The sequence below is a fragment of the Canis lupus genome, chromosome 13 (genome assembly GCF_003254725.2).
Source record: "Canis lupus dingo isolate Sandy chromosome 13, ASM325472v2, whole genome shotgun sequence".
NCBI lineage: Eukaryota > Metazoa > Chordata > Mammalia > Carnivora > Canidae > Canis > Canis lupus.
In genome coordinates, this window is record NC_064255.1 from 19,251,719 (window position 1) to 19,279,648 (window position 27,930).

At 37.4% G+C, this 27,930-nt stretch overlaps 1 protein-coding gene across 4 annotated transcripts in view; it reads left to right on the forward strand.

Annotated features, from left to right (window-relative positions):
- COL14A1 (collagen type XIV alpha 1 chain) overlaps positions 1–27,930 on the forward strand; it is a 216,041-nt gene that overhangs the window by 22,758 nt on the left and 165,353 nt on the right. For all 4 annotated transcript variants that reach the window (XM_025450239.3, XM_025450240.3, XM_025450241.3 and 1 more), the window contains exons 3-5: positions 589–705; positions 10,585–10,728; positions 14,956–15,045. In XM_025450239.3, coding sequence (XP_025306024.3) covers positions 589–705; positions 10,585–10,728; positions 14,956–15,045 — 351 coding nt within the window. The remainder of the gene's footprint in view (positions 1–588; positions 706–10,584; positions 10,729–14,955; positions 15,046–27,930) is intronic.

Genomic DNA, 27,930 nt, shown 5'->3' on the forward strand with positions numbered 1-27,930 from the left:
CTGAAAGATATAAATCAACTACACCTCAAGAATGGATCAAAGTGTGTAAAATATAATTATCTTTTATTTGGTTCTTTTTATTTTGGTCTTTTATAATCTCTCAAATGTTTATAAATAAAGATCTTATTACTATAATATGTCCATGACAACCTTCTTAAATGACCTTATCGTAAAAAATACTGGATTACTAACGTGAAAACCCTGAAGGCATAAAACAGGTCCCAGTGGAATAGATTTTAAAAGCTCACATGTTCCGAGTTGAAAAAAAAATCATCCTTGTAACATAATGAATGCATTTTACAAGATTGGCTTCAATTTAAACTAGAGTATTAAATTTTAACCCTCAATCATTGGTCTTTGTCATAAGGTCAGTACCATTTGATAAATGCTTATCTCTTGAGTAAGAAACAGATGCTCTTTGGTTTGTATCATTGTGCGAACTGATCAATTCATTAATGGGGTTATAGAAAGAGCATATCTTGAGGCTGATGAAGTCATATGTTTTGATTTCATTATGTTGACTTCAGTTTAACTAATGGAAGCTCCAGTGTTCCAACATGTAAACAATTACTGTTTTTTCTTTTGCAGTGGCTCCACCCACACGGTTAAGATATAATGTAATATCTCATGACAGTATACAGATTTCATGGAAGCCTCCAAGGGGGAAATTTGGTGGATACAAACTTCTTGTGACTCCAGCTTCAGGTAAAAACAGTTGATTGTGTTTTCTAGAGCATTGGCAACTTCTTACACATTGGTAACTAAACATGTGAAGTACTGAGTGTTGCTTTAAAATCATTTCAAAGTTTTTTTTTAATTTAATATTTGAACTTGAAACCTAATCAAGGCAATAATATTCCTAAAGTCTAAAGAGTCACTATTAGGTTCCCCATAATTCTCCTTGGGAGAAATTTCCAGGCTATTGACTATTACCTCTGTTCACTACCTCTGTTTCAACATAGTATGAATATTTTTGGTCTGTTGACACTTAAAAAAGAATAGAGTACATCTGGAAGGCCAACGCTTGTGGCTAGCTGTGTAAATTATGATTAATTAACTTGATAGTATATTATTCAGCTGTTATACATTAAAATGATGTAAGCTAAATAGACATTGTGAAAATAAGTGATCAATTAAATCAGGAAAAGCAAAAGTTAGATTTATTGATCATGAAGATAAAGTAGTTATGCAAAATTTTTAACATTAAATTTTGCTTGAAGTTTTTTCTTTCTTCTATTGTATGTTTTTGTTATACAAATAGAATCAACTAAAACAACAGAGTATATATAGGGATTGCTGTTGTTACACAGGGGGCATGGTGGCAAAGAGCAGGTCAACATGATGGAATGTTTGAGTTCCACACCTGGTTCTGTGGTGTATAAGAAATGTCCTTGGGCAACTTATTATCCTCTCAGTTCTCTGAGTTTTTCTTTCTTTCTTTTTTTTTTTTTTAAGATTTTATTTATTTATTCATGATTTTATTTATTTATTCATTTATTCTCCCTCTCACACAGAGGGAGAGAGAGAGAGGCAGAGACATAGGCAGAGAGAATCAGGCTCCCTGCAGGGAGCCCAAAGTGGGACTTCATCCCAGGACTTCAGGATCACACCCTGGGCCAAAGGCAGGCACTAAACTGCTGAGCCACCCAGGCATCCCAGTTCTCTGAGTTCTTATGTAAAATGCAGAAATAGCACTAGTTCCCATCTCATGGACTTGCTGTAAGCATGGAACTCAAAATGTGGTCTGGAAATCAGTACCATAGGCATCAGCTAAGAGCAAATGCAGAATATTGGTCAGCACCTCCCACCTGCTGTATCACCATCTGATCTTTACAAAGATCCCCAGATGACTCCTATGCACGTTAAATTTGAGAAGCACTGTTTGTGAGGACTAAATGGTATGGGGATTGCCTGGATCACACGAGGAGAGAACCTGCTCCTTCCTGGAGTATATTTGAAGATGGTACATTGCATCTCCAAGGACAAAAAAAAAAAAAATCCACCAGGCACCACTGAGTTCAATGGAAGGGGACAGAAGCCCACGCAGAGGGGGAATAACAAGGTGGAAGCTTTTCCCTGTGCTGCATCATTGACTCCAGGCACCTGCTCGGCCTTCCGATTGCTTTTCTGGGACAGAATTGTGCCGGGCACAGCGCTGGGAGGCTCCCCTCCAGGGGAGGGAGTGGGTCCACACCTTGCCAGATTGGGAGTTTTTAATGCCAGCCCTGTACCAGAGATAAAACACAGGAGAACTGTGGTGCCAGGTGTGCTGACAGCCTGGAGACAGACAGGTTGAGGGCAGAGATCTAATAGAAGCCTGGGATATGGGAGGAGGGAGGGGAGAGTGTTTGCTTTTCTGTGAGGGCTTCCTGAACGGTGTTGGGTGCTAGTTCCTCTTCCCTGGGACAGGAGGGAGGGGAGTGATACCACCATCCACCCTTGCCCACCAGCAGGGTCAGCACCCCCAGTGGAAACTGGAGCTGCTTACACCAAACCCAACCCCCTGTACCCTTTCTAGGGCAGGTCTGTGGGCCTGCACAGCAGGCCTCTCCCCCAGAAGATCAACACAGGCCCAGATATAATGTATCTGATGTCCATGTCCCAAGTCTACTGATCATAGGGTGCTGCAAAGCAACAGCTTCAGTTCTGGTGGGAATAGGACAAGGCTTTCCCTTTTTTATTTTACTTTTTAAATTTTTCTTTAGAATCAGGCTTATGGTATTTGTTCATTTGTTTGTTTGTTTTTTGTTTCCTTTTCTCATTTTTTGAATCAGCCTTTTTATTCTTTTTTTTTCCTTCCTTTTTTCTTTTTCTTTGGAATCAGGCTTACAGTTTTTTCTTTAGACAGAAACTTAGGCAAAATGACAAGAAGGAGGAATTCTTCCCAAAAGAAAGATAAAGAAGAAATCACAGTCAGGGATCCACTCAAAACAGATATAAGTAATATATCTAAACAAGAATTTAGAATGACAGTCACAAAAATACTATCTGAGCTTGAAAGAATCATAGAAAACAGCAGAAAAGCCCTGCTGTGGAGATAAAAGACCTAAAAGCTAGTCAGGCTGAAATAAAAAATACTGTAACTGAGATGCAAAACTGACTGGATATAATCACAGTGAGGATGAAAGAAGCAGAGGAATGACTAGGTATATAGAAGATAAAATTATGGAAAATAATCAAACTGGAAAGAAGAAAGAAAACTATTAGATCAAGGATATAGACTAGAGAACTCAGTGATTCCATAAAGCACAGCAATATCTGTATCCTAGGAGTCCCAGAAGAAGAAGAGCAGGAAAAAGGGCCAGAAGGCTTATTTGAACAAATTATAGCTCAGAATTTCCTTAATCTGGGGAAGAAAACAGGCATTTAAGTCCAAGAGGGACAGATAACTTCCCTCAAAATTAACAAAAGTAGATCAACACCAAGACATATCATAGTGAAACTTGCAAAATACAAAGTTAAAGAGAGAGTTCTGAAAACAGTGTGGGTTAGCAGCACACCTGTCCACAGAAACCTGGAAGGCCAGAAGGTAGTGACATGACATAATCAGTGTGCTGAATGGGAATAAATGCAGTAAGAATACTATATCCAGCAAGGCTGTAATTCAGAATAGAGGTAGAGATAGAGAGTTTCCAAGATAAAGAAAAACTAAAGGAGTTCATGAGCACCAAACCAGCTCTGCAAGAAATATTAAAAGGGACCCTTTGAATGGAAAAGAGAAACCAAAAGCAACAAAGAGTAGAAAAGAACAGAGACAATCTATAGGAACAGCAATTTTACAGGTAATACTGTGGCACTAAATTTGTATCTATCAATAATTACTATGAATGTTAATGGACTACATGCTCCAATCAAAAGACATAGGGTATCATAATGGATAAAAAACCCAAACCCATTGATATACTGTTTAGAGACTCATAGATCCAAAGATTGAAAGTGAGGGGGTGGAGAACCATTTATCATGCTAATGGACATCAAAAGAAAGCTGGCGTAGCCATCCTTATATCAGACAAACTAGATTTTAAACCAAAGACTGTAATAAGAGATGAAGAAGGGCACTATATCATAATAAAGGGGTCTATACAACGAGAAGATCTAACAATTGCAAATTTTTATGCCCCCAACTTGGGAGCAGCCAAATATATAGATTAATTAATAAATAACTTAAAGAAACTCATTGATAATTATACAATAATAGTAGAGGACTTTAACACCACATTCACAGCAATGGAAAGATCACCTAAGCAGAAGATCAACAAGGAAACAATGGCTTTGAATGACACACTGGACCAGATGGACTTCACAGATATATTCGGAACATTTCATCCTAAAGCAGCAAAATGCACATTCTTTTCAAGGCACATGGAACATTCTTCAGAATAGATCATATACTGGGTCACAAATAGGGCCTCAACCAGTATAAAACGATGGAGATCATACCATGCATATTTTCAGACCACAATGCTATTAAACTTGAAGTCAACCGTAAGAAAAAATTTGGAAAGACTACACAAATGGAATTTAGAGAACATCCTACTACAGAATGAATGGATTAATCAAGAAATTAAAGAAGAAATAAAAAAATACATGGCAACAAAAGAAAATGAAAACATGATAGTCTAAAACCTTTGGGATGCAGCAAAGGCAGTCAGAAGATGGAAGTATATAGCAATACAGGCCTTCCTCAAGAAGCAAAAAAAGTCTCAAATATACAACCTAAACGTACACTTAAAGAAGCTGGAAAAAGAATAGCAAATGAAGCCTAAAACCAGCAGAAAAAGAGAATAATAAAGATTAGAGCAGAAATAAATGATTTAGAAATATAAAAACCCCAATAGAACAGATAAACAAAACAAGGAGCTGGATCTTTGAAATTAATAACATTGATAAGCTCCTAGCCAGGCTTATCAAAAAGAAAAGAAAAAGGACCCAAATAAATAAAATCATGAATGAAAGAAGAGAGATCACAAACAGCACCACAGAAATACAATTATAAAAGAATATTATGAGCAATTATATGCCAAGAAATTGGGCAATCTGGAAGAAATGGATAAATTCCTAGAAACAAAAACTACCAAAACTGAAACAGGAAGAAATAGAAAGTTTCAACAGACCCATGACCAGCAAAGAAATTGAATAAGTAATCAGGGGCACCTGGGTGGCTCAGTTGGTTAAGCGTCTACCTTCGGCTCAGGTCATGATCCCAGGGTCCTGGGATTGAGCCCCATATTAGGCTCTCTGCTGAGCTTCTCCCCCTCCCTCCACTGCTCCCCCTGTTTGTGCTCTCTCTTTCCCTCTGTCAAATCAATAAAAGTCTTTAAAAAAAGATATTGAATCAGTAATTAAAAATCTCCAAACAAATGAGTCCAGGGCCAGATGACTTCCCAGGGGAATTCTCCCAAGCATTTAAAGAAGAAGTAATATCTGTTCTTCTGAAACTGTTCCAGAAAACAGAAATGGAAGGAAAACTTCCAAACTCATTCTATAAAACTAGCATTACCTTGATTCCAAAACCAGACGAAGGACCCACTAAAAAGGAGAATTACAGACAAGTTTTCCTGATGAACATGTATGCAAAAATTCTCAACAAGATACCAGCTAGTCAAATCCAACGGTACATTAAAATAATTATTTATCATGATCAAGTGGGATTTATTCCTGGACTGATATCTGCAGATCAACCAGTGTGATTCACCACATTAATAAAAGGATGAGAACCACATGATCCTCTCAATAGATGCAGAAAAAAAGGATTTGACAAAGTACAGCATCCTTTCTTTTTTTTTTTGTACTTTATTTTTTTAAAAAAGATTTTATTTATTTATTCATAGAGACACAGAGAAAGAGAGAGAGAGAGAGAGAGAGAGAGAGGCAGAGACACAGGCAGAGGGAGAAGTGGGCTCCATGCAGGGAGCCCGACGTGGGTCTGGATCCCAGGTCTCCAGGATCACGCCCTGGGCTGCAGGCAGCGTTAAACCACTGCACCACTGGGGCTACCCACAGCATCCTTTCTTGATAAAAACCCTCAAGAAAGTAGGGATAGAAGGAACATACCTCAATATCATAAAGACCATATATGAAAGACCCACAGTAATATCATCCTCAGTGGGGAAAAACTGAGAGCTTTTCCTGGAAGGTCAGGAATGCACCAAGGATGTCTCTCTCACCACTGTTACTCAGCATAGTATTAGAAGTCCTAGCCTCTCTCTGCGTGGAGTCTGCTTCTCTCTCTGCCTGTATCTCTACCCCTCTCTCTCTGTGTGTCTCTATGAATAAATAAATAAAATCATTTAAAAAATCTAAAAAAAAAAAAGAAGTCCTAGCCTCAACAATCAGACAACAAAAAGAAATAAAAGGCATCCAGATTGCCAAGGCATAAGTCAAACTTTCACTCTTCATAGACCACATAATTCTCTATGTAAAAAAACCAAGTCTCCACCAAAAAATTGCTAAAAGTGATACATGAATTCAGCAAAGTCACAGGCTACAAAATCAATGTACAGAAATCTGTTGCATTTCTATACACCAATAATGAAGAAGCAGAAAGAGAAATCAAGGAATTGATCCCATTCACAACTGCACCAAAAACCATAAGATACCTAGGAATAAACTTAACCAAAGAGGTAAAATGTCTGTACTGAAAACTAGAATATTTATGAAAGAAATTGAAGAAGACACAAAGAAATGGAAAATCCTTCCTTGCTTATGGATTGGAAGAACAAATATTGTTAAAATGTCAATACTACCCCAAAACAGCCTTCACATTTATCAAAATAACACCAACATTTTTCACAGAGTTAGAATAAACAATGCTAATATTTGTATAGAACCAGAAAAGACTCTGAATAGCCAAACTAATGTTGAAAAAGAAAACCAAAGCTCGAGGCATTGCAATGCCATATTTCAAGCTGTAATACAAAGCTGTGATCATCAAGACAGCATGGCATTGGCACAAAAACAGACACATAGATCAATGGAGCCAAGTAGAAAACCCAGAAATGGACCCATAACTCTGTGGTTAAACTAAGCTTCAACAAAGCAGGAAAGAATATCCAATGGAAAAAGGACAGTCTCTTCAACAAATGACGTTGGGAAAACTGCACAGTGACATGCAGAATAATGAAACTAGGCCAATTTCTTATACCATGCACAAAAAATAAATTCAAAATGGATGAAAGACCTAAATGTGAGGTGGAAAACCATCAAATCCTAGAGGAGAACACAGGCAGCAACCTTTTTGACCTCAGCTGCAGCAACTTCTTGCTAGACATATCTCCGTAAGTGAGGGAAACAAAAGCAAAAATGAACTATTGGGACTTCATTAAGATAAAACTTATGCACATAAAGGAAACAAAACTAAAAAGTGACCTAAGGAATGGAAGAAGATATTTGCAAATGACAAATCAGATAAAGGGCTAGTATCTAAAATTTATGAAGAATGTATCAAACTGAACAGCCAAAAAACAAATAATTGAGTTACAAAATGGCAGAAAACATGAACAGACATTTCTCCAGCAAAGACATACAAATGGCCAACAGACACATGAAAAAATGCTCGACATCACTTGTCAACAGGAAAAGACAAATCAAAACCACAGTGAGATATCACTTTATACCAATTAGAATGGCTAAAATAACAAGACAGGAAACAACAAATGTTGGAGAAGATGCAAAGAAAGGGGAACTGTCTTACACTCTTGGTGGGAATGCAAACTGTGTAGCCATTCTGGAAAACAGTATGGAAGTTCCTCAGAAAATTAAAAATAGGAATATGCTATGACTCACCAATTGCACTACTAGATATTTATCCAAAAGATACAAAAATACTGATTTGAAGGGGCACATGCACCCCAGTATTTATAGCAGCACTATCAGCAGGTGGAAAAAGAGCCCACATGTCCAACAACTGATGAATGTATAAGGAAGATGTGGCATATATATTATATTATATTATATTATATTTTTTTATTTTATTTTATTTTATTTTATTTTATTTTATTTTATTTTATTTTATTTTATTATATATAATATTGGTCAGCCATCAAAAAGAATGAAATCTGATCCCAGGGTCCTAGGATTGAGTTCTGCAGGGAGTCTGCATCTCTGTCTGCCTATGTCTCTGCCTCTCTCTGTGTCTCTCATGAATAAAAAAATAAAATAAATCTTAAAAAAAAAAAGAATGAAATCTTGGCATTTGCAGCAATGTGGACGGAACTAGAGTATATTATGCTAAGCCAAATAAGTTAGAGGAAGACAAATATTGTAAGATTTCACTCACGTGGAATTTAAGAAACCAGATGAACATAGGGGAAGAGAGGAAAAAGTAAGATAAAAACAGAGAGGGAGGCAAATCATAAGAGACTCTTAACTATAGGGAACAAACTGAGGGTCGATGGAGGGGAAAGTGGGTGGGGGGATGGGGTAACTGGATGATGGGCATTAAGAGAGGGCACTTGTGATGAGCACTGTGTTAAACGTAAGTGACGAATCACTAAATTCTCCTGTAACAAGTACTTCCCTCTACTAACTTGAATTTAAATAAATCTTGTGAGAAAAAAAAAAAAAGAGATTCGTGAACATCATTATGAGCTTAAAGGTCAAAAAACAAGTTTCCATTTGTGGTACCTCTGAGAATTCCCCATGTCTGATCCTGAAAGTTTATTCTTTTTCCTCCAGGCAACTGGCATTTTAATTTTCCCTGATCAATTGCTGATAATTCTAAACTATTGAGTACCCCACGTAGGTATCATTAAGGAAGCAGGGAGCCTTGGAAGTAATTTGTGTAATCTCCGAACCAAATCTCAGCCAGATCCTTCAATCCCCTCTGCCATCGCACACCCACAAAGCGTACCTCCAGCTCTTACTTAAACACCTCCAGAGACAAAAAATAAAAATTGAGAATGAAAGCAAATTATTTCTTCATGAATACTGGCTATATTTTGTCCAGCGACCCAATGTCTTTATGCAGTGACCCAAGCCAATAAGACAGTGTTGACACTCTGGTATCTACTTGATCAAGCATAAAATAAATAGAGTAAATAAAAAGAGTTATCAATGTAGCTAGACACAAAATGTAGACATTTTAGCACTGCAAGACTTGTTCTAAGTATAGTTTATACCAGGCTTTCCCAAAGTGTGTTCCATGGCAATCTGCAAGGTCCTAATAGCTGTTATACCACCAAATGGGTTAATGGTCAAAGAAATTTAAGAAGTCCTATTTTAAAGAGTTTAAAGCTTCTTTTATTGTAGAATTATCAACACCTTTAGTAATATACCTATGCCTCTCAGAGAGGGATTCTAATACAGAGTATTCTAAGAATACTTTTTTTTTAGTGAAACACACATTAAGAAAGATTTATTTGGTGCACTTTGTAGTAGATGAGTTTTAAATAGTAGAAGCATTTTTTTAAATACAGGTCTTTTTTTTTAAGATTTTATTTATCCATTCATAGAGACACACACACAGACAGAGGAGAGAGAGAGAGAGAGAGAGGCAGAGACACAGGCAGAGGGAGAAGCAGGCTCCATGCAGGGAGCCCCCTACGTGGGACTCCATCCCAGGTCTCCAGAATCAAGCCCCGGGCTGCAGGCGGCGCTAAACCGCTGCGCCACCAGGGCTGCCCTAAATAGTAGAAGTTTGTGAAACCAGGTTTAACATCTTGCACATAAATGAGTTTAAAGGAATGGGTTTTGGCAAGAGAAAGGCTCAGTTCTGCCTTCTAGTAGCAGGCTGCGTGGATGATAGCAGCATCAAATTTCAGACATAACATCATTAATTTTATGAGACTATGATATAAAATATATTGTAATCTGTGTTACGTTTAATTCATTCAGCAAATTTCAGATCCTCTTTGCTGTTAGTGCTAGCGGGGTGGAAGTTTTAAACTTCTCCCTTCTCAGACTCAGTAACTGCTGCCAGAAATTAGAAAAGATAGGCATATTTGGAATTTTGCATAAAAGTTGAGTATTTAAGCAACAGTGTTTCCAGGAAAGCCTTAGATGTCAGTCTAATTTGGTGGAGAGATAATGGAGGTTTGAAATACTTTCACGAACCAAGCTAACTTTTAAGTAGCCGGGCAATGATTGGTTCCATCAACACACTGAGCCAGTTATGCTCAGATTTAAGACAATTAAATTGCTAATGCTTCGGGGATGCTTTGACTCAGTTTAGAGAGACCACAGCAAAAATTCCAGGGTAGGTAATGACATTCAGTCTGTTCATATCTTTCCCTTCACTTTTAAGTGGAGTTCTTTCCTTCAAGACTGTATCTGATGTCGAGGGCTTACTGTCCTCTAATCCTGTACTATGGCTTTTCCTGTGTATAAAAGCAATAATTGCATTATGATGAAAGATTTTTGTAGATGCATTTTATCTAATTTGGACAACTGTTTTAGTTACCTAATGCAAAAAGTACAACTAAGAATGAGAAAGAACAATATATTAAAAGTAAGTTCTGTGTCCATAGACACCCTTATATATTTTTTAATGTTTTTACCTTGAAAATCTTGTTTACTAATATATTTTCATAATATATGCAATTGGCCTGTTACTTAGTACTGACTTACCTTTCTGTTTTACTATAGGTGGAAAAACCAATCAGTTGAATCTCCAGAACACTGCAACTAAAGCAATTATTCAAGGTCTTATGCCAGACCAGAATTACACGGTTCAAATTATTGCATACAGTAAAGACAAAGAAAGCAAGCCAGCCCAAGGTCAATTCAGAAGTACGTATTTACAGTTCTTAAAGTGTTACCAGGGGACTCTGTTCCAGCTCTGAGTTGGAGTCTGTGGTAAATATTGTAACAGGTTAAAATTGGATTACTTAGATTTGAAGAGTTCTTGAAGGATATTTAGTGAAATCTTCCTTCTAGCACTAATACACCTCTGTCCCTCCCTTAACCCATTTCACTGAATGCCTACTTAAATCCTCTAAATTTTACTTCTTAAATGCTCTCGCTCACACTGTCCTCTGAACCTTATGCAGACATCTCGTCGACCTGGTACATAGTAGGTGCTTAGTGAACACTCACCGAATGACTCAGTGGATGATGCCTGCACCTGATCTATGGTATCCCCAGCAAGTGCCAGTCTAGCCTCTACATAAACAATCTATACAACAAGGAAGTCAACTCTTTCTAATAGTGAATCAGTTGACTTTTACTGTTTTCCTGTTATGTGCTGGGTCCCATGACAAACAGCTTTGTGAACATGGTAAATGTTAAGGAGATAGTTAAATTCAGGGCTCTGTGAAGGGAGATGTTCTGTCTGTCCCAATAATGGGCTAGGATGAGAATGGATGGGGGATGGCTTCATATTTGAGCCAATTATCAAATAGTAAGTTGGGAAGACAGGGCAGGGTAGGCATGCAGAGATATTCTAAGCAGGGGAGAAAACTCTTGAGGTACTTAATCCCTGTCATTAGAAAGCCTCCCCTTTACTGAGTGTAAAAATTGTTTTTACAGGCTGTGATTTTTTTGCTTTTGGGGAGATAGATATTCGTTCATTTATGTGTTCTTTTCTTCCCCCACATTTAACAAGTACATATTGCATGACTACTAAGTGTCAGGCCTTATTTTCGACCCTGGGAACATGACAAATCCCTGCCCCTGTGGACCTTTTATTCTAAGAAGAGACCACAGTAACTCCCTCTTCCTGAGAGTGGCCATTCATATGTGGATGGCAAAGTTTTGTGTATTGTGAATGCAAACAGATGAGGCCTGTCCTGGTTAACTTTCTGTGTTACTTCATTGTTACTACAGACTCTTTAAAAATTCCACCTTATTAAAGGGTAATTTTAAACATATTTAAAAAAATCAGCAGGGTAGTATAAAAAACCCCCAAAGTATCCATCAGTCACTTCAATAATTACCCATTCACAGCCCATCTTGTTACATCTTTTATCCTCCCCCCACCACTCTGCCCTAGTTTTGAAGCAAATTCTGGACTTCATTGCAAATCACAATAGCTTTTCAAATCCTGCCATTAGCTTAATCCACAAATCTGGGAGGCTGTGAGATTCATCCACGAATCTAGAACTGCGTGTGCAACAGTGTTTTAGCTGGATTTTCTGCCCCTCTCTCCTTTTTTCCCCCTTCCTCTTCTAAGTAATGTTTTATGACACATATTTTGGGATTTCGAAATAAAAAAAAACCCCAACTTTGTTCACCAGCTACCGCTTGAAACTTCTGAACAAAGACATTTGGTGAATCCACCTGTCAGTAGGACATGCAGATGTTTTAAACATGACATTCTTTTGAGATTCACATTGTCTGGAAGCTCTGGAAAAGGGTTTTATGTAATTTCCAATATAAATCAGCCTCTGTCTGCCTTTTATTGGCACTGTGCTTCAGTTTCTGGCCTCCGACATTCCGAAATGAGTAAGCGAAATAACTCTTCTTAAAGTTTATGAGAAACAGTGGACGGACAAGGAGACATTTTACTTTAGATTGAGGGTATTGCAGTTTATGATTCCAGAGAGTCCATTGGCTGAGCAGCATAAGGAACAGGTAACCTAAGAAAGCTTTTCCAATAGCTATTTACTCAAAGCACTTCAAAGGAAATGCAGTTGTTTTCAGCTTGCTTAGCTCTGCTGAAATCATCTTATTAAGACAGTCTAACTGGTAGTTGATTCACTTATATGTAAGTGTATATATTTCTTAATTACATCATTATTATTGTCAAGGATTCGTTGTTCCCAAATAAAAATTAAAATAACTTTGGATGGTTTTCTTTTTCATTTTGCTCCTTGTGAGATGGAGTCTAGTCTCCACTCCCTGGAAAACTTCCATGGTTAGGTCCAGGAAAATGATGAATCAAACAAATGCTGTGCATCTAGGTTTATAATTAGTGTAGAGTCCTCACGAGTCCATCTTCTGATACACAGAGAAGCATGAGACAATGCTGTTGGATTTTTAAAGATAGAAAGGCATGTCTGATGTAGTGTATGCATTTGGCCAAGCAAATCAAGCATGGCCTCAAGTTTTTTCATCTGCAAATGGGGGTAATGATATAGCCTATTACTGCATGGATTTAACTCACTTCAACACATACTAGGGACATGGTTGCTGTTGTCATGATTAAGGCCACTTTGCTTATGACAGTCTGTTTTCCAATTTAATTTGCCTCCTGCATGAAGAAGAGAGCAGTGTCGTATGACATATGTGTTGCAACTTATATATAAAACCTAGGAACGCAGTTGAAAGTGACTGTTTTGATATATTTATATAGCAGAATGGTTTATGGCCCTATTTGGCAAATTTTCTTTTTGGCTATCATTTTCCTCTTTGGAATGATATTTTGCTAATCTCTGCCTGTAAAATCATGCCCATCTCTCAAAGTCTGGCTCAAATATCATGTTCCCTATGAAGTGTCCCTGAGTTTCCTCCTCTGGAATTATTCTTTGCCAGATCTATTTCTGCTTCTATCGCCACTCAGCACAGTTGTTCTCATATTAAAATTGCAGATTTCTTTTACTGAATGTAAGCAATTTGAGGCCATGGCCTATGGGTGGGTGGGGTTGAAGATATAGATTTGGAGATTATCCACAGGAGGGTGCACATTAAAATTGTGGGGTGATAAAATTATAGGCGGGGTGTACAGAGATGTAGGGCAAACTTACTATATGATCATGTTTCAGGAATGGAAGCAGAAAAAGGATCCAAAAAAAATGATAATATAAAGGAAGAGTCAGAGGAATACAAGAAAATCCAGGATAATGCCTCTGTAAAAACTGACAAAGAATTTAAAGAAGGAGGTGTTCCAAAGTGGTCAACGCTTATAAAGAAGTCAGAGAGTGAGGTCTGAAAAAAATGGATTTAGAAAGTTAGAGGGTCAGTGGGAATAATAGGATCAAGGCATCTTCTTCTTATTATTTTTTAATCTTGGAATATAACCTCTAGGTACCACAAAGCCAAGGAAGGTTTCTAAGGAAACAAATAATAGAGCTAGAGCAAACATGACCTTGGCAGCTGGCAAATCTCAAACCCTTTCAGCAAAAGGAAGGAAACCAGTACAATGAAGAGGAGGAGGGAGGGATGATAAGACAGGGTTAATGAAATAACGCCCTAGAGAAGGCAAGAAGGATGGTTCAGAGGAAATCCTTCCTTCCCCTTCTTAGCTCACCCTGTAATAAATCTGCTGATTTCCATGAAGTGAAGGCAACAATTAAATTAAATATCTCACTGTAGGATCACTTCTTCCTTTTCATGGATATTTTATTTGTGCAAAAACCATTGCCACTGGTAGTGGTCTGAACTGGCTCAAAACAAGGTAGGGTGCCAAGCAATAGCAGGAAACTTCTGTGGGGTTTTAAGCAGTGGGAAGTGAAGGTATGAGAGAGTAGTAATATATCCATTGGTATGGATATATTAATTCTGGGCTCCTGAATATTTCATACTGGTACTGACAAAGAAATTCTACTGCTACTTAGTAGGGATTTTTTTTTTTTAAGTTTGAAAGGAAATTATTTTGGGTTTTCCACTCTCTAGTTGCAGATAGACCAACTCCAAATGAGTATCTTCATGGCCAAGATCTTTCTAGAACAGGGGCCATCACATAGGCCTTTTTCAGAGACCAGAAGATATGTCTTGAATCCTGGGCCAATACTTCCTGGTTTTATGAAATATGTTTTAATTAGTTAGCCTCCTGGTCTTTCCTTCTCTCATGCATGAAATGGGGGTAATCATGCTGATTTTATAACAATTATGACAGGTTGGATTTATTTAATACATCTGCCTGTAGTGAGTACTCAACCAAAATAATTTCTTAAGTGTCTTCCACACCTTCTCGTGGCAGGGTTGAAACAAAATAGCACTTCTAATCTTTGGGAATGGAATCCTATCATGGAGCTAATTTCTACTTAATACTCTCAATACTTGCAAGAGTTTTAGCTATGGAATATTTTCCTTTAGTCTTTAATATGACATGCTGCTGTGTTTCTACTTTTCTTCCAGTTAATGATTTGGAAAAAAGAAAGGAACCAAAACCCAGAGTCAAGGTTGTGGATAAAGGAAATGGGCACAAACCGTCTCCACCAGAAGAAGGTCAGTTTTTTGTTTTGTTTTGGGGGGGGGATTTTCTTATTTTGGGGGTTGAGTTGTTCTAATTAACACAAGTGATATATACACACCTGGCTATTGGCCCCATCAGAAGAGTGCAGATCTGATACAGAAGTCTCCCTCAGCCCTATGCCACTCCTCCCTTCCTCACATCTAGTAACTGCCAGTACTTTTCTCTCCCTTCCTCTCTGTCTTCAGTACCTTACCAAGTTCTCGTGGATTTATTTTCTATTAAAATACTGGCAGGATCTGTTCATTTCTTTCCACATCTATTGCCAATACTCAGCTAAGCTAAGTTTCTTTTCTGGCATAAAGGATTAGTTAGCACACTCTCCATTTATTTTCTACCAGGAAGTTTGAGGAATCTTTTCAAAACAAATCTGACCTTATGCTCCCTCTGCACACCCCTTAAAGCTCATTCAAGAGCTTTGCACTGCTCTTAGGACAGAGGCTAAACTTTTTAACTGGCCCTCCATGCCCTGCCTACCTACCTGTATCTTCCTCTCCTTCCTCACCAAACAGCTCACTGCTGTCTAGCCCCGCTGGCTCATTCAGATCTTTTAAAGATCTGGTTTCTCTCTGCTGCACTGTCTACATGAGACACTCTCCCCCATCACTGCTCTAGGTAAATACTGCCTCTTTTTCCTGCAAAGCTCATTTCAGTCATCACTTTCTTTAAAACCTTCCCTGACTCCTTTCTTTCTTTCCAGGCCTTCAAACAACAACTAATTTTCCTTCACAGCATTTGCTGTAGTTATAATTTTACATTTACTTATAATTGGAATGTTTTGCTTTTTCCACTAGACTGTATGATCCAAGAGAATAAGATTGTGTCTGTTTCTGCTCCTTACTGACTCCTCAGTATCTAGTAATTTCTACTACCTAACAGGAGTCTAAGTTAATATTCACTGAATGCAAAGACAACTAAATGGTTTATGAAGAATGCAAAATATGAATTGCTAAAAATATAGTCACCCAATAACCTGCCCCAGTGATTATTTTCATGCTTTGACATATGACTTTTCTGTGAATATACAGACATATATGCACAGCCTGCCATATTGTATTTGTTGTTCTCTGCATTGTTTTTTTTCTTCACTTTGAGAACTTTCTATGTTGCTGCATACAGGAGGGAGGATAGCCTAGAGGTAAATTGCATCAACATGCCATTTACCTGCCTGAATTCAAAGCTTTGCCTTAAGCTTGGGTGATTTATGCTGTCTTTGCCTTAAGCTTGGGTGATTTATGCTGGTTATTCTAATTTTTATGTCTTTGTTTCTTCATCTAGAATTTATTTCATAGGCTTCTTAGAGATTAACTGTGCTGACAAATGTCAAATACTTATAATACTGCCTATCAGTAAATAATGTTAGCTGTCAATATTAATCTACCTCATTCCTTTTAAGGGCCAGATAATATAGTAACTATTTCCCATACTGATGAGCATTTAGTTACTTTATAGTTTTCACTATTGCAAACCTGCTGGAAAAACATACTTCTAAAAGTGGAGGGGTGCCTGTGTGGCTCAGTGGGTTGAGCATCTGACTCTTGGTTTCGGTTCTCCCAGGGTTGTGAGGTCGAGTCCTGTATCAGGATCTGTGCTCAGCATGGAGTCTGCTTGGGATTCTCTCCCTCTCCTTCTGCCACTCTCCCTCTTGTGCTCGCTCTCTTTCTAAAATAAATAAATACAATCTTTAAACAAAATAAAAATAGAATTTCAGTGTTTAAGGATATGCATATTTAGAATTTTTGAAAGTGTCTATCATAGTGATACTTTTTCCAATAATTTATTTTTAAAAATAAATTCTTTCCAATATTTGGAATTTCCAATATTTAAAAAATTTTCTCCACAATATTAATTGCTTTACTTTGGATTTCTTTAATTACTAGTAAGGTTGAGCCTTTTTGTTTTTCATATCTTCAGTGGTCATTGGTATTTTTTTTCCCATCTTTGGTCCATGGTCTATTTTTGCTCTGTGTTCCTTGTTTTTTTCTAAGAATAGTTTTCTATCTCCACATTTGAGATGCTAAAACTTTTTCTCTTATATTGTCATATTGTTGAAAATATCTTTTCTTGATGTATTATTTGCCTTGCAACTTTATTTATGCTTTTTGAAAATATTTACTTATTTATTTATTTATTTATTTAGATTTTATTTTTTTATTAATGAGGGACAGAGAGACAGCAGAGACATAGGCAGAGAGAGAAGCAAGCTCCCTGTAGGGAGCCCAATGCAGGACTTGATCCTAGGAATCTTGGAAACATGCCCTGAGCCAAAGGCAGATAGATGCTCAACCACTGAGCCACTCAAGCATCCTGTTTTTTGAGAATTTTTAATACAATTTTAAAAAATTCATGACAATTGTACTGTTGTTACCTTTTCTTGATGGCTTTGTGACTTTCTTAGATTATGAAACATTTTCTTGTCTAATAATTTATCATTTTATATTTATATTTAACTATAATATTATAATTTATTGTTACATATATCAGATATACAAAAAGTATAAAAATAACATAATAAATGTCTTTGTCCAGTTAAGAAAATAAATGCATTAAAATATAGTTGGAGCTCCCTGTGTATCCCTACATATGCCCTTCCCCTCTTCATAAGAGGCTATCAGTATTCTGAATTCAGTGTTTATCATTCCAATATGTGTCTTTATCATTTTATTACATATATCTGAATCCTGAAACCATATTTTAATTATACATTTATATCTTAAATTTTATATACATTTTATTATATGTACCTTTTTTGCAACTTGCCTTTTTTTAGAACACAATATTAGATTTTTAAAAGTTATTTACATTACTTATGTAGAGGCAATTTATTCATCTTTGTTGTGTAGACTAGAATCCCATTGGATAAATAAACCCCAGTGTATTTAATCCTTCTACTCTTAATGTTCCCAACATTTTGCTATTACAGACTTGCTATAAATACTCTTGTTTATGTCTCCTTCTGTACACACAGTAGAATTTCTCTAGAGTGTATACCTAGATTTTGAATTATGCAGTTGTAACATGCATATCTTTAACCTCTTTGATTGTATTTATGGTGTCACTATCTTCTGGCTCCTGCTTTTGACAAGCCTGTATCCATCTAAAGGTTGTCGTTTTCAGGTAACTTCTCTTTTCTCTCTAGTTGCTTTTCAGTCTTCTTTCCCTTTTCTCTGGCATTCTGTTGTTTCACTACAACAGCCTAGTTACAGATTTCTTTGTGCTCCCAGAATTAGGAGTTCTGTCTTTCACCAGTTCTGGAAAATTCTTAACATTTCACTCTTCAAATATTTTCCCCCAATTATCCATTCCTTTCTGTCTACACTCTTTTTGTGTATTTAAATTAGATTTCTCATAGATAATCTCCTCCAATGTCTCTTCATTTTCATGCTTTTTCACCTCTCTGATTTTATCAATGACATTTTGAGTAATTTCCTTTACCTTTCTACTAGCACACTAATTATATCTTTTCCTTTTACAAATCTGCTTTTTAACCTGTACTTTTCAATGAGTAAATCTTTTCTTTCTGGAAATTATATTTAGTCTTTAATAAATTTCTATGATACTTTGTTCTATTTTAGTGTTTTAAAAAATTCTTGCAATATCTCCATCATATTTGTTTTATATTCTGAGCCCAATAATTATATTATTTAAAGTATTTGGAGTCTACATTCTTCTTTTTCTTTTCCATACTGGTCTTCATTCATGGTGCTTGTTTTCTTGTTTGATGTGTCACATTGGTTTGTGAGCTTATTTGTGGGAATTCTTCACAGCATGGTTTAGGAGTATCCCTCTCCAGAGAGGTGCCCTTTGGTAGTAACTATTTATGTTTATTTTTTGTCTTGGGACACTCAGAGGTTGTTTACAGTTACAAGTTCATAGGAGAGGTAGTTTTCTTCCACACAGAGCTTAGGCCAATACAAACTCTTTATTATCTCCCTTGCTGGAAAGCAGATATTTTTTTCTAGCCCATTATTTCTCTAAGCCCATTGAGGGTGCTGCTTTCACTTGAGAAGTATCAATTTCAGCCTCCTACTTTGAATGCATACAAGGTCTTGTCTCTTGTTCCTATATGACCATTAGCTGAACCTCTTGACTTATAAACTCCTGGTTAATATGAAATCTGCCCCCTTGCAATAAATAATTTGTGAAGAAATACTTTGAGACTATGAAAATATTGTTTTTTTTCATTAAAATTTTACCACTTGTTTTAACCTTCATTGATGATTCTTAATCTGTTACTGCTGTGCTGTTTATAAAATGGTAATTTTCCTAACTTCATTGTTTACTCTGCATATAATAGCTGGCTTTCTCCTGTAAGGGAGATCTTTCCCTTCTCTTACATTTGTTTGTCTATTTGTATCAATATGGACCCATGGATTCTTATTTTATGGGATGGATTATAATCCATTACTATCATTATTTATTTTGATGCTCAAATTCTTCCAGAGTTGTTCAGTGGGAGCTATTTCATGCTGTCCCCTATGCCTATCATTCTTTAAGCTTTGCCTATTTTGTGGCACAAATCTTACATTCCAGAGTCATGTTTTTTGTTTGTTTGTTTGTTTTCTCTGCTTCTCTGAAATTAATCGTCAGAAAGTCCTGGTTTGTTTTCATGGAAAATGGTATTTAGAAGCCAAGATGTGGACATGAGATGTGCTTATTGCATCTAGATTGTCATTGCTTCTAGGTCCTCTTCTCTAGGTACACATGCACCATACACACACGTATGCACACTCTTCTATCTATTTATCTATCATCTGTCTTATTCTATCTTGTATCTACCTTAGACCTTTATCACAGGGTTCATTTTAGTCCTCCTGTTTCCATATTAATAACCCTTTTGCAAGAGAGTTAGAAACATGGCTCCCTATGTCTTAAATATATCTACTTACATGCTCAACCATAAAAATATTTTTAGAGGGGTACCTGTGTGGCTCAGTGGTTGAACATCTGCCTTTGGCTCAGGTCCTGATCCAAGAACCTGGGATTGAGTCCCATATCAGGCTCCCCCTAGAGAGCCTGCTTCTCCCTCTGCCTATGTCTCTTCCTCTCTCTCTCTGAGTCTCTCATGAATAAATAAATTAAAGAAAAAGTTTTAGAATTTCTAATCTATACACACTGTAAAAAAAATTATTAGTTAAGTTTCAATATTTGTGGGACACCTGGGTGGCTCAGCGGTTGAGTGTCTACCTTCGGCCCAGGGCATGATCCTGGGGTTCTGGGATTGAGTCCCGCATCGGGCTTCCTGCATGGAGCCTGCTTCTTCCTCTGCTTCTCCCTCTGCCTATGTCTCTGCCTCTCTCTCTGTGTCTTTCATGAATAAATAAATAAAGTCTTTTTAAAAAGTTTAAATATTTGCTTTTAGTGTGGGTATATAATAAAATAGGTGTTCAAAAGTATCATGGGTTAGTTCCTTTCCTCCCTATTCACCATGGTTTTGTTATTCATTTTTAATACTGCTAGGTTAATTTGTGAATGCATAAGACATTAATGTGGTTCTGAGAGCAAAAATTATACAAAAGAAGTATCACTTTATTCAGAAGAAGTATCACTTCCTTATTTCGCCTACCTATTTTTACCCCTCCCCCCTTCTAAATAACCAAATTCATTAGTTTCTGATTTATCTTTCCTATTTCTTTTGGAAAAAAACAGATTTGTAAATAATTTTCTGGAGGATTTTATGTAAGTTCTCAGCTGAGTTTTGGCTTAGCATTCTTTGCCATGTGGTGCTTGAAGAATGGCACTCAAGGTGAAATCCATATTCTATCCATGGATTAGAGTTGACCCCAGGTTTAGCTATAGCTATTCTTACATATCGTTAAGTTCTTCATTTTTCCCCTTGATTCACCTTCCTTCTGCTTTTCTAAAATGAAAGATTGGGTGAAGTGAATTAAATATAGGAAAATGGAAATTGAAAAATTAAGAGTAACATGCAAACATGTTTTGATAACTAAATGAATACCCAGAGGACCATTCCTTCAGCAGAGGATTTGTTTTACTCACTTAACATGATTATGGCGGGGCCTTCCTTGAGCCCAGGAACTGTTTCAAAGTATTTATTGCAGTGATTAGGACCTGGTTTAGGACGAAGACCATCAGCAATTTTGTGGAAAAAAATGTTGGCTTCCTCTTTTTGGCAGGGGCTCCTGTGAGGCATATGCAGGGACAGTGAGGATGGTGAGGGCACTGGCTATGGGGGAGAATTGTCTTAAAAAGTAAGTTATAAAGAGTGGTAACAATCCAAGCAAGAGTTAGGGCTCCCAGAAGATTGAGGAAGAATGTTCATGGGGCCCGTAGGCAACAAGAAGCCTTTCCCCACCCGAGTTGGGATGTGCCACTCACCACCTCCCCTCTTCCAAATGTATCAGTTCCATAATTCACACTGAAGTATGCTGCTCTTTTTTTGTTTACACTCTATACTTTTGGTCCAAGAGTCTACATTGATAGTGGTTCAGATACAATCATACATATTTCACATATTTTAGAATTTTAGCTTAAATATAAAGAGCTCAGATCCTTAACAGAAGTCGCTGTGCAGTTAAATAGTTACTTGCTTTCCATCTACTGTACATGTTTCTTCGATAATCCAAAACAAACTCCCAAACAAAAGTGGTATTTGCCTTTGAGCATAATACTGGCATGTTTGCCTCAACGGCTATTTCTCCTTTGTTGTCCAAACAGCTTTCTTCAGTTATTTTTAGTGTTTTGCACAAGAATGCAAAGCCAGATTGAAGATTATGAAACAGATAGGAAAAGTCCACATAGAATTTTTTTTTCCCCCTCTTAGTGGTTTTTTAATTAAGTCTCTGACCTGCTTGGCTTTTTTTAATGAAAAAAAAAAGAAATAATTTTTTAAAGATTTTATTTATTTATTCATGATAGAGAGAGAGAGACAGAGAGACAGAGAGACAGAGAGACAGAGAGACAGGCAGACAGAGAAGCAGGCTCCATGCCAGGACCCAACACGGGACTCGATCCCTGGATCCCCAGATCACGCCCTGGGCCAAAGACAGGCGCCAAACCGCTGAGCCACCCAGGGATCCCCTAATGAAATAATTTTTAATGAAAAAAAATTTTTTTGTTTTCTACAATAAGAAGATAAGAAGAGGGTCTTTTTTTTTTCCTAGGAAAAAAATGAGATGAGTACAAGTTATTCTTTTGAGGATTGGCAAACTATGGCCTACAGGCCACATACAATCTTGTTTTCTTATAAAAAGTTTTCTTGGGACATGGCTATGCTCAGTCCTTTATGTATTGTCTGTTACTGGTTTCCCCCAAAACCCAAGTTGAACAGATGTAAGAGGTATCACATGACCTGCAAAGACTAAAATATTTTCTATCCTGCTCTTTTCAGAAAAAGATTGTCATTTTTTGCTTTTTTTTTAAGATTTTATTTATTCATGAAAGACACAGAGGAAGAGGCAGAGACATAGGCAGAGGGAGAAACAGACTCCTTGCGGGGAGCGGGGGAGCCTGGTGTGGGACTTGATCCCAGAATCCCTGGATCACAACTGAGCCATAGGCAGATGCTCAATCACTGAGCCACTCAGGCATCCCTGTTCCTTGCTTTTGAATGTGTTGGAACAGAGTCATTTGATGACCCGAGTAATTCATTGCTTCTCTGAGGACATCTGGTCTATGTTGGCATTTCCAGTAAGAATTACATAGGTTGTGCTCTCCCATATAAACCTACAGTGGATCTTAATGCTCATACTAACATGTTTGACTTTTTAAAAATCTGAAACATAACTCCCAAAAGTTGGTTGTGAGGATTAAATTAGTTAACATGTGTGAAGTGCCTAGAACATAGTAAGTGCTACATAGATATTGGTTACTGATATTACAATGGATAGTTTGCAAGAATCAATATAGCTATAGACCAATCTTTTATGTCATTGATTTAACAATAAGTGTGTAGAGGAGGTTTGGTGATTATCATTTAGTGTTGAGCATTGAGTTATTCAGTAGGATTTAACTGGTGATCACAGTAGGCAAGATCCTACCCTCACTCAACTAACATATTCTGGCAAGGATTCAGGAGAAAAGTCAATTCTGCATTATGTATTGGCATTATGGTTGAGCACAGCCAGAACATATGATAATTTTGAAAGTGTATTATTACTTACTAGGATTGCGTATTTCCTGTTAATAGTTTTATGAGTTCTTGGCTTACAGTTAAGAAATAAATTTGAGGGCAGCTCCGGTGGCTTGGTGGTTTAACGCCTGCCTTTGGCCTGGGGCGTGGTCCTGGGGTCCCGGGATTGGGTCCCATGTTGGGCTCTCTGCATGGGGCCTGCTTCTTCCTCTTCCTGTGTCTCTACTTCTCTCTCTTCTCTCTCTCTCTAATAAATAAATAAAATCTTTAAAAATAAATAAATAAAAATAAATTTGAAAATTTACCACCATTTCCATCAGTTATTCTGGGTCTCAAGTCTACCAAACCCAGGTCTATGAGTTCAGTGCAACAGGACTGGGACTACTTGGGATCTGAATTTTGGTAAGGCCGCAGTCAGAAAATCAGCCAGACCTAAGGGGAATGGGCAGGATTTGAAAGGTAATGCTGCCCAGATCTTGACTCCTAAAGGCGAGAGCGGAGGAATTGGGTCCATTCATAACCTGAACATTGGAATTAGGTTGCGGTCTGGAATTCATACATTAAAGTGTTTAGAAGTTTGCCCGGCCCTTGGATATGCTCTGTAGATGTACCTCCTCCTCCTTTTCCTTCTTATTTTGCTTCACTCTCCTTTTTCTCCTTTTCCTTTTTTCCTTTATTGTTATAATTACTAGTATCTAGACAGCTGATATAGTGTACCAGTCACAGCACCAGGATAGACTAAAACATCTCTGCTAAAATGCATGGGGAAAATTGAGGAAGCATCTCTGTTCATGCCTGTGCCCTGAATTGAGGAAAACTTCTTGAGAATTCATAATCGTGGGCCTGTACTACGTTCAAATTAAGCCTTCAAATCTATAGTCTTCAAATACTCTGGGATCCTTCCATTCAAGAGATTATTATAAAAATTGCTCAGAGTTGGTAAAAGGAGGGTGCTGGAAGATGCGAACACAAAATCACAATTGAAGTACATACGTATAACTCAAATTCTAAAGATTGCCACAAATATAGCAATGCCAAGAAAGAACACGTAATCCCAACTTTTGAAATACAAAAGTAAACCATGTGCTATGAGTTAGAATCAGAAGAATAAATAAACACTATTATTAAAGCTTTAGAAATATTCAAAACAAGAGTAGAAAAAATTGAGAGACTATGAAAAAGAGAATATGTAGATTTGAGAAAGAATCAAATCGAGCATGAAGAGTTATGAAGAACATTAATAGATAGCCCCACCCTGAATCCACACTGGGGAAAATGTAGAATGCCAGATTCAAACATAAGGCTTCAAAAGACAAAATCAGAATGAAGAGAAATAGATGGACTGGTTGAAGCCATTTGTAAATGATAGAGATCTAGCTATGTGCTGTTGTATGTTCTTCAGCTTTTTGATGTGTTAAATAAAACCCCTGTTTTCAGGGGCAACTAGGTGACTCAGTCGGTTGACTCTTGATTTCAGCTCATGTCATGATCTCAGGTTGTGGGACTGAGCCCCATGTCAGGCTCTGCACTGAGTTTGGAGACTGCTTGAGATTCTCTTTCTCCCTCTGCACCCCCCACCAAAAAAAACCCCACTGTTTTTAAAAGGTGATGTTAGGTAATTGTACTTATTATTAACAAAAAGGTTGAGAAGTTCAGCAAGTTCAGCTTGCTCAATAAACTGGTGACGTGTTTGAGGAAGAAAACAATTTATTAATAAAAAAAGGTTGAGAAATCCTGATCTGTTACAAGTGTGTAGCAGAAAAACTATGACATAAGTATGTCCCTGTTTCTTCTCACATCTTGCCTCCAAGCATTCCATAACATTTCATAGAAGCACAGAGCAAGCAAAGATTGTCCATCAGGCATAAGGCAGTAGACACATTGTAGGTCCCTGAGTCTGGGTAAACTTGCTCAAAGGAGACATCAGAAGATGATATGGATTGCTTTCCAGCCTGAGGTTTAAGAGAATAAATAAAAACATTTTCATCAGACTACTTATTCCTTTCCATACCGAACTTTCTTTTTTCCCCCCTTTATTCCTTATTACTTTTTGAGATCACTATGCCTTAGAATACCACACACAGGTTTTGTGGTCAAACATCTCTTGGAGTGAAATCTTCCCTCACTTGCTACTTAGCCATGCAATCTTAGGCATACAGCAGTCTCCCCCTGCCCCCCCCCCCGCCGCTTATTTGCAGGGGAATACATTCCAAGACCCTCCATCAGTGCCTTCTGAAACCGTAGATGGTACCAAATGCTCTATATAGGATGCTTTTTCCTATATGTGCATACCTATGATAAAGTTTAATTTGCAAATTAAGCACAGTGAGAGGTTTACAACAATAACTACTAATAAAATAGAACAATTATAGCAATACACTGTCATGAAAGTTCTGTCAATGTGGTTTCTCTTTCTCTGTCGAAATTGCCTGATAGTCCTGTACTCACCTTCTTCTTGTGATGATGTGAGATAATAAAATGCTGGCGTGATGAGAGGAAGTGAGGGGAGTGACGTTGGCATTGTGATGAAGTATTAGGCTACTATTGACCTTCTGGTGATACCTCAGAGAGAGGATTGCCTGCTTCTAGACCGTGATGACCACAGGATAAGGGAGGACCATGGGTGAGGGAGAACTATTGCATAAACCTCTCTAAGCTCTAATTTCTTATGCAAAAGCAGCATGATGGTCAAAATAAGCTTACAGCCATGTGAGGATGAACCACTATCACGTAGATGACCTACCTGGGACATCCCAGGCACCTGAAGACTGTCAGTTTCCAACCCAGTTTCCATTTTCTGTTATTTCAATGTCTTCATTTCCAAGAGAAAATAACATACAGATGCAACAGAGTGTCTTCCATCATCAACAGCTATTTGTTGAATATCTGGATGTGGCTTGTTTTAGACTCAAGGAGAGAGGGTCACAATCCTGTGCAGAAGGTCAGGAAAGACTGTGTTAATGGAAAGCATGTTTTTATCGTAAAAAAGTAGAAAGTTGATTTCTGTTTTTTTTTTTTTTCTGTGATGTGAAACATTACAGTTCATGTTTTCAGGAATTCAGAGAGACATGAGGCAGAATCAGTCATTCAGAAAATGATTGTTGAACACCTGCCAAGTACGTTATACCTGTGTATATATAAAATGACAAGATTTCCTGAGGGCAAGGGGATGAGATTCTTCTAGCAATAGATTTCCAGTTTTCTTAGTCCTCCTCTCCCAAGCTTGATAAGTAATACATTTTAGAAGGATTTTGACACCTTGTCTGTGGACCTCCAACAAATGTTATCATTGTTAACCCGTGACTTCTCCAGTAGTAAGAGACCATAGTTCTTCCTTAAATAAGTTTTCAAATATCCTCACTTTCAACAGATTTTACTTATTTGAGAGAGTGAGAGAGAGAGAAAGAGAGAGCAACAGTGGGGGAGGGTGCAGAGGGAGAGGGAGAAGCAGACTCCTCGCTGTGCAGATATTCCCAACCCAAGGCTTGATTCCAGGACCCTGGGATCATGACCTGAGCTGAAGACAGATGCTGAACCAACTGAGCCACCCAGGTACCCCTCAAATGTCATCATTTTCAAAAGAACTTGTATTTTTAAAAAATCAGATGCTTTACAGCCATGAGCACTCGGAGAGATTTTGGTAGTCTGTCCCCTGTGGGAATGCTTGAGCTTTTCTGAATGATACCTTTCTTTTTGTCTAAGAATTTCATGTTAAACATCTTATTTCTATACCTGCAGGCTTGACTATTGGTGTCAAATTGAGCAGGTGTCTCAGCCTCAGAAATCGCAAAATGTCAGAATCTTTGTTATGGACAAATTGGAATTACAGAGATGATTTGAGTTGCACTTTTCAGAAAATCAACTAACAACCAAAGTAAACATCTACCATTACGTAGTACTATACTATATACAGAGGTGAAAATAAATGTGAATATAATACACTGGCTTCTGAAGTTGAGCAAGTTTTGTTTTTAAATAATGTTGTTCAGGTGAAATAGTCTCTCTTAAGTCTGTATTATCTTAGAAAAATCAGGAAATAACCAGATAATTGTACAAATAAATTTTAGAGCAAATTCTATATAAAAGTATTATTCTAAAAGGACCATATATTTTTCAAGGAAGGAAGATCTATTTTAAGAGTTTTGCATAAGGGTAAGTAAATTTGGAGAGGATAGGTAGGAAGAAATGGTGGAAGGGCAGAAGGAGATAAAAACTGAATCAAAAGTCTCAGAGATGGGAGTGTTTTGGGGAGAGAGGAGGGTAATTTTATTGGAATGAAGTGTGAAATAAATAGGGATAGGTCAAGTGGATTTGAGTTATGGACAGCTTTGAAGAGCACAATGAATAGTTTAGGTTTAATTTGGTAGGTGAGGGAGGGGAGAAATAATCTTAAAATTGAGAATTGGCTGGCAAATCGAACTCCAGTAAAAAAAATATACAAAAAAATTAAGAATTGGGAAGTACCTGGAGAGCCGTCTAGTTCCATCAGGTTGAGAAGATGGTTGAGACTCTGCAGTCATGGCCTTGAGGGTTGGCCTGCATTTGCTTTCATCGACAGGGATCTTACTATTTCCCCAGGCGGTGATCTATGGAAATCTTGACTGTTGGTTCTGTCTTGAGTTGAATTGAAATCTGTCTTCTTGTGGACAAATAGAACACTCCTAATCCCTCTTTTGTATGACAGTCCTTTAAATATTTGGAGACCGCTGTAGTGTCTTCTCCTGGTCCCTTATGGCTTTTGAGCAGAGAAGAAACATAATGAATGTGA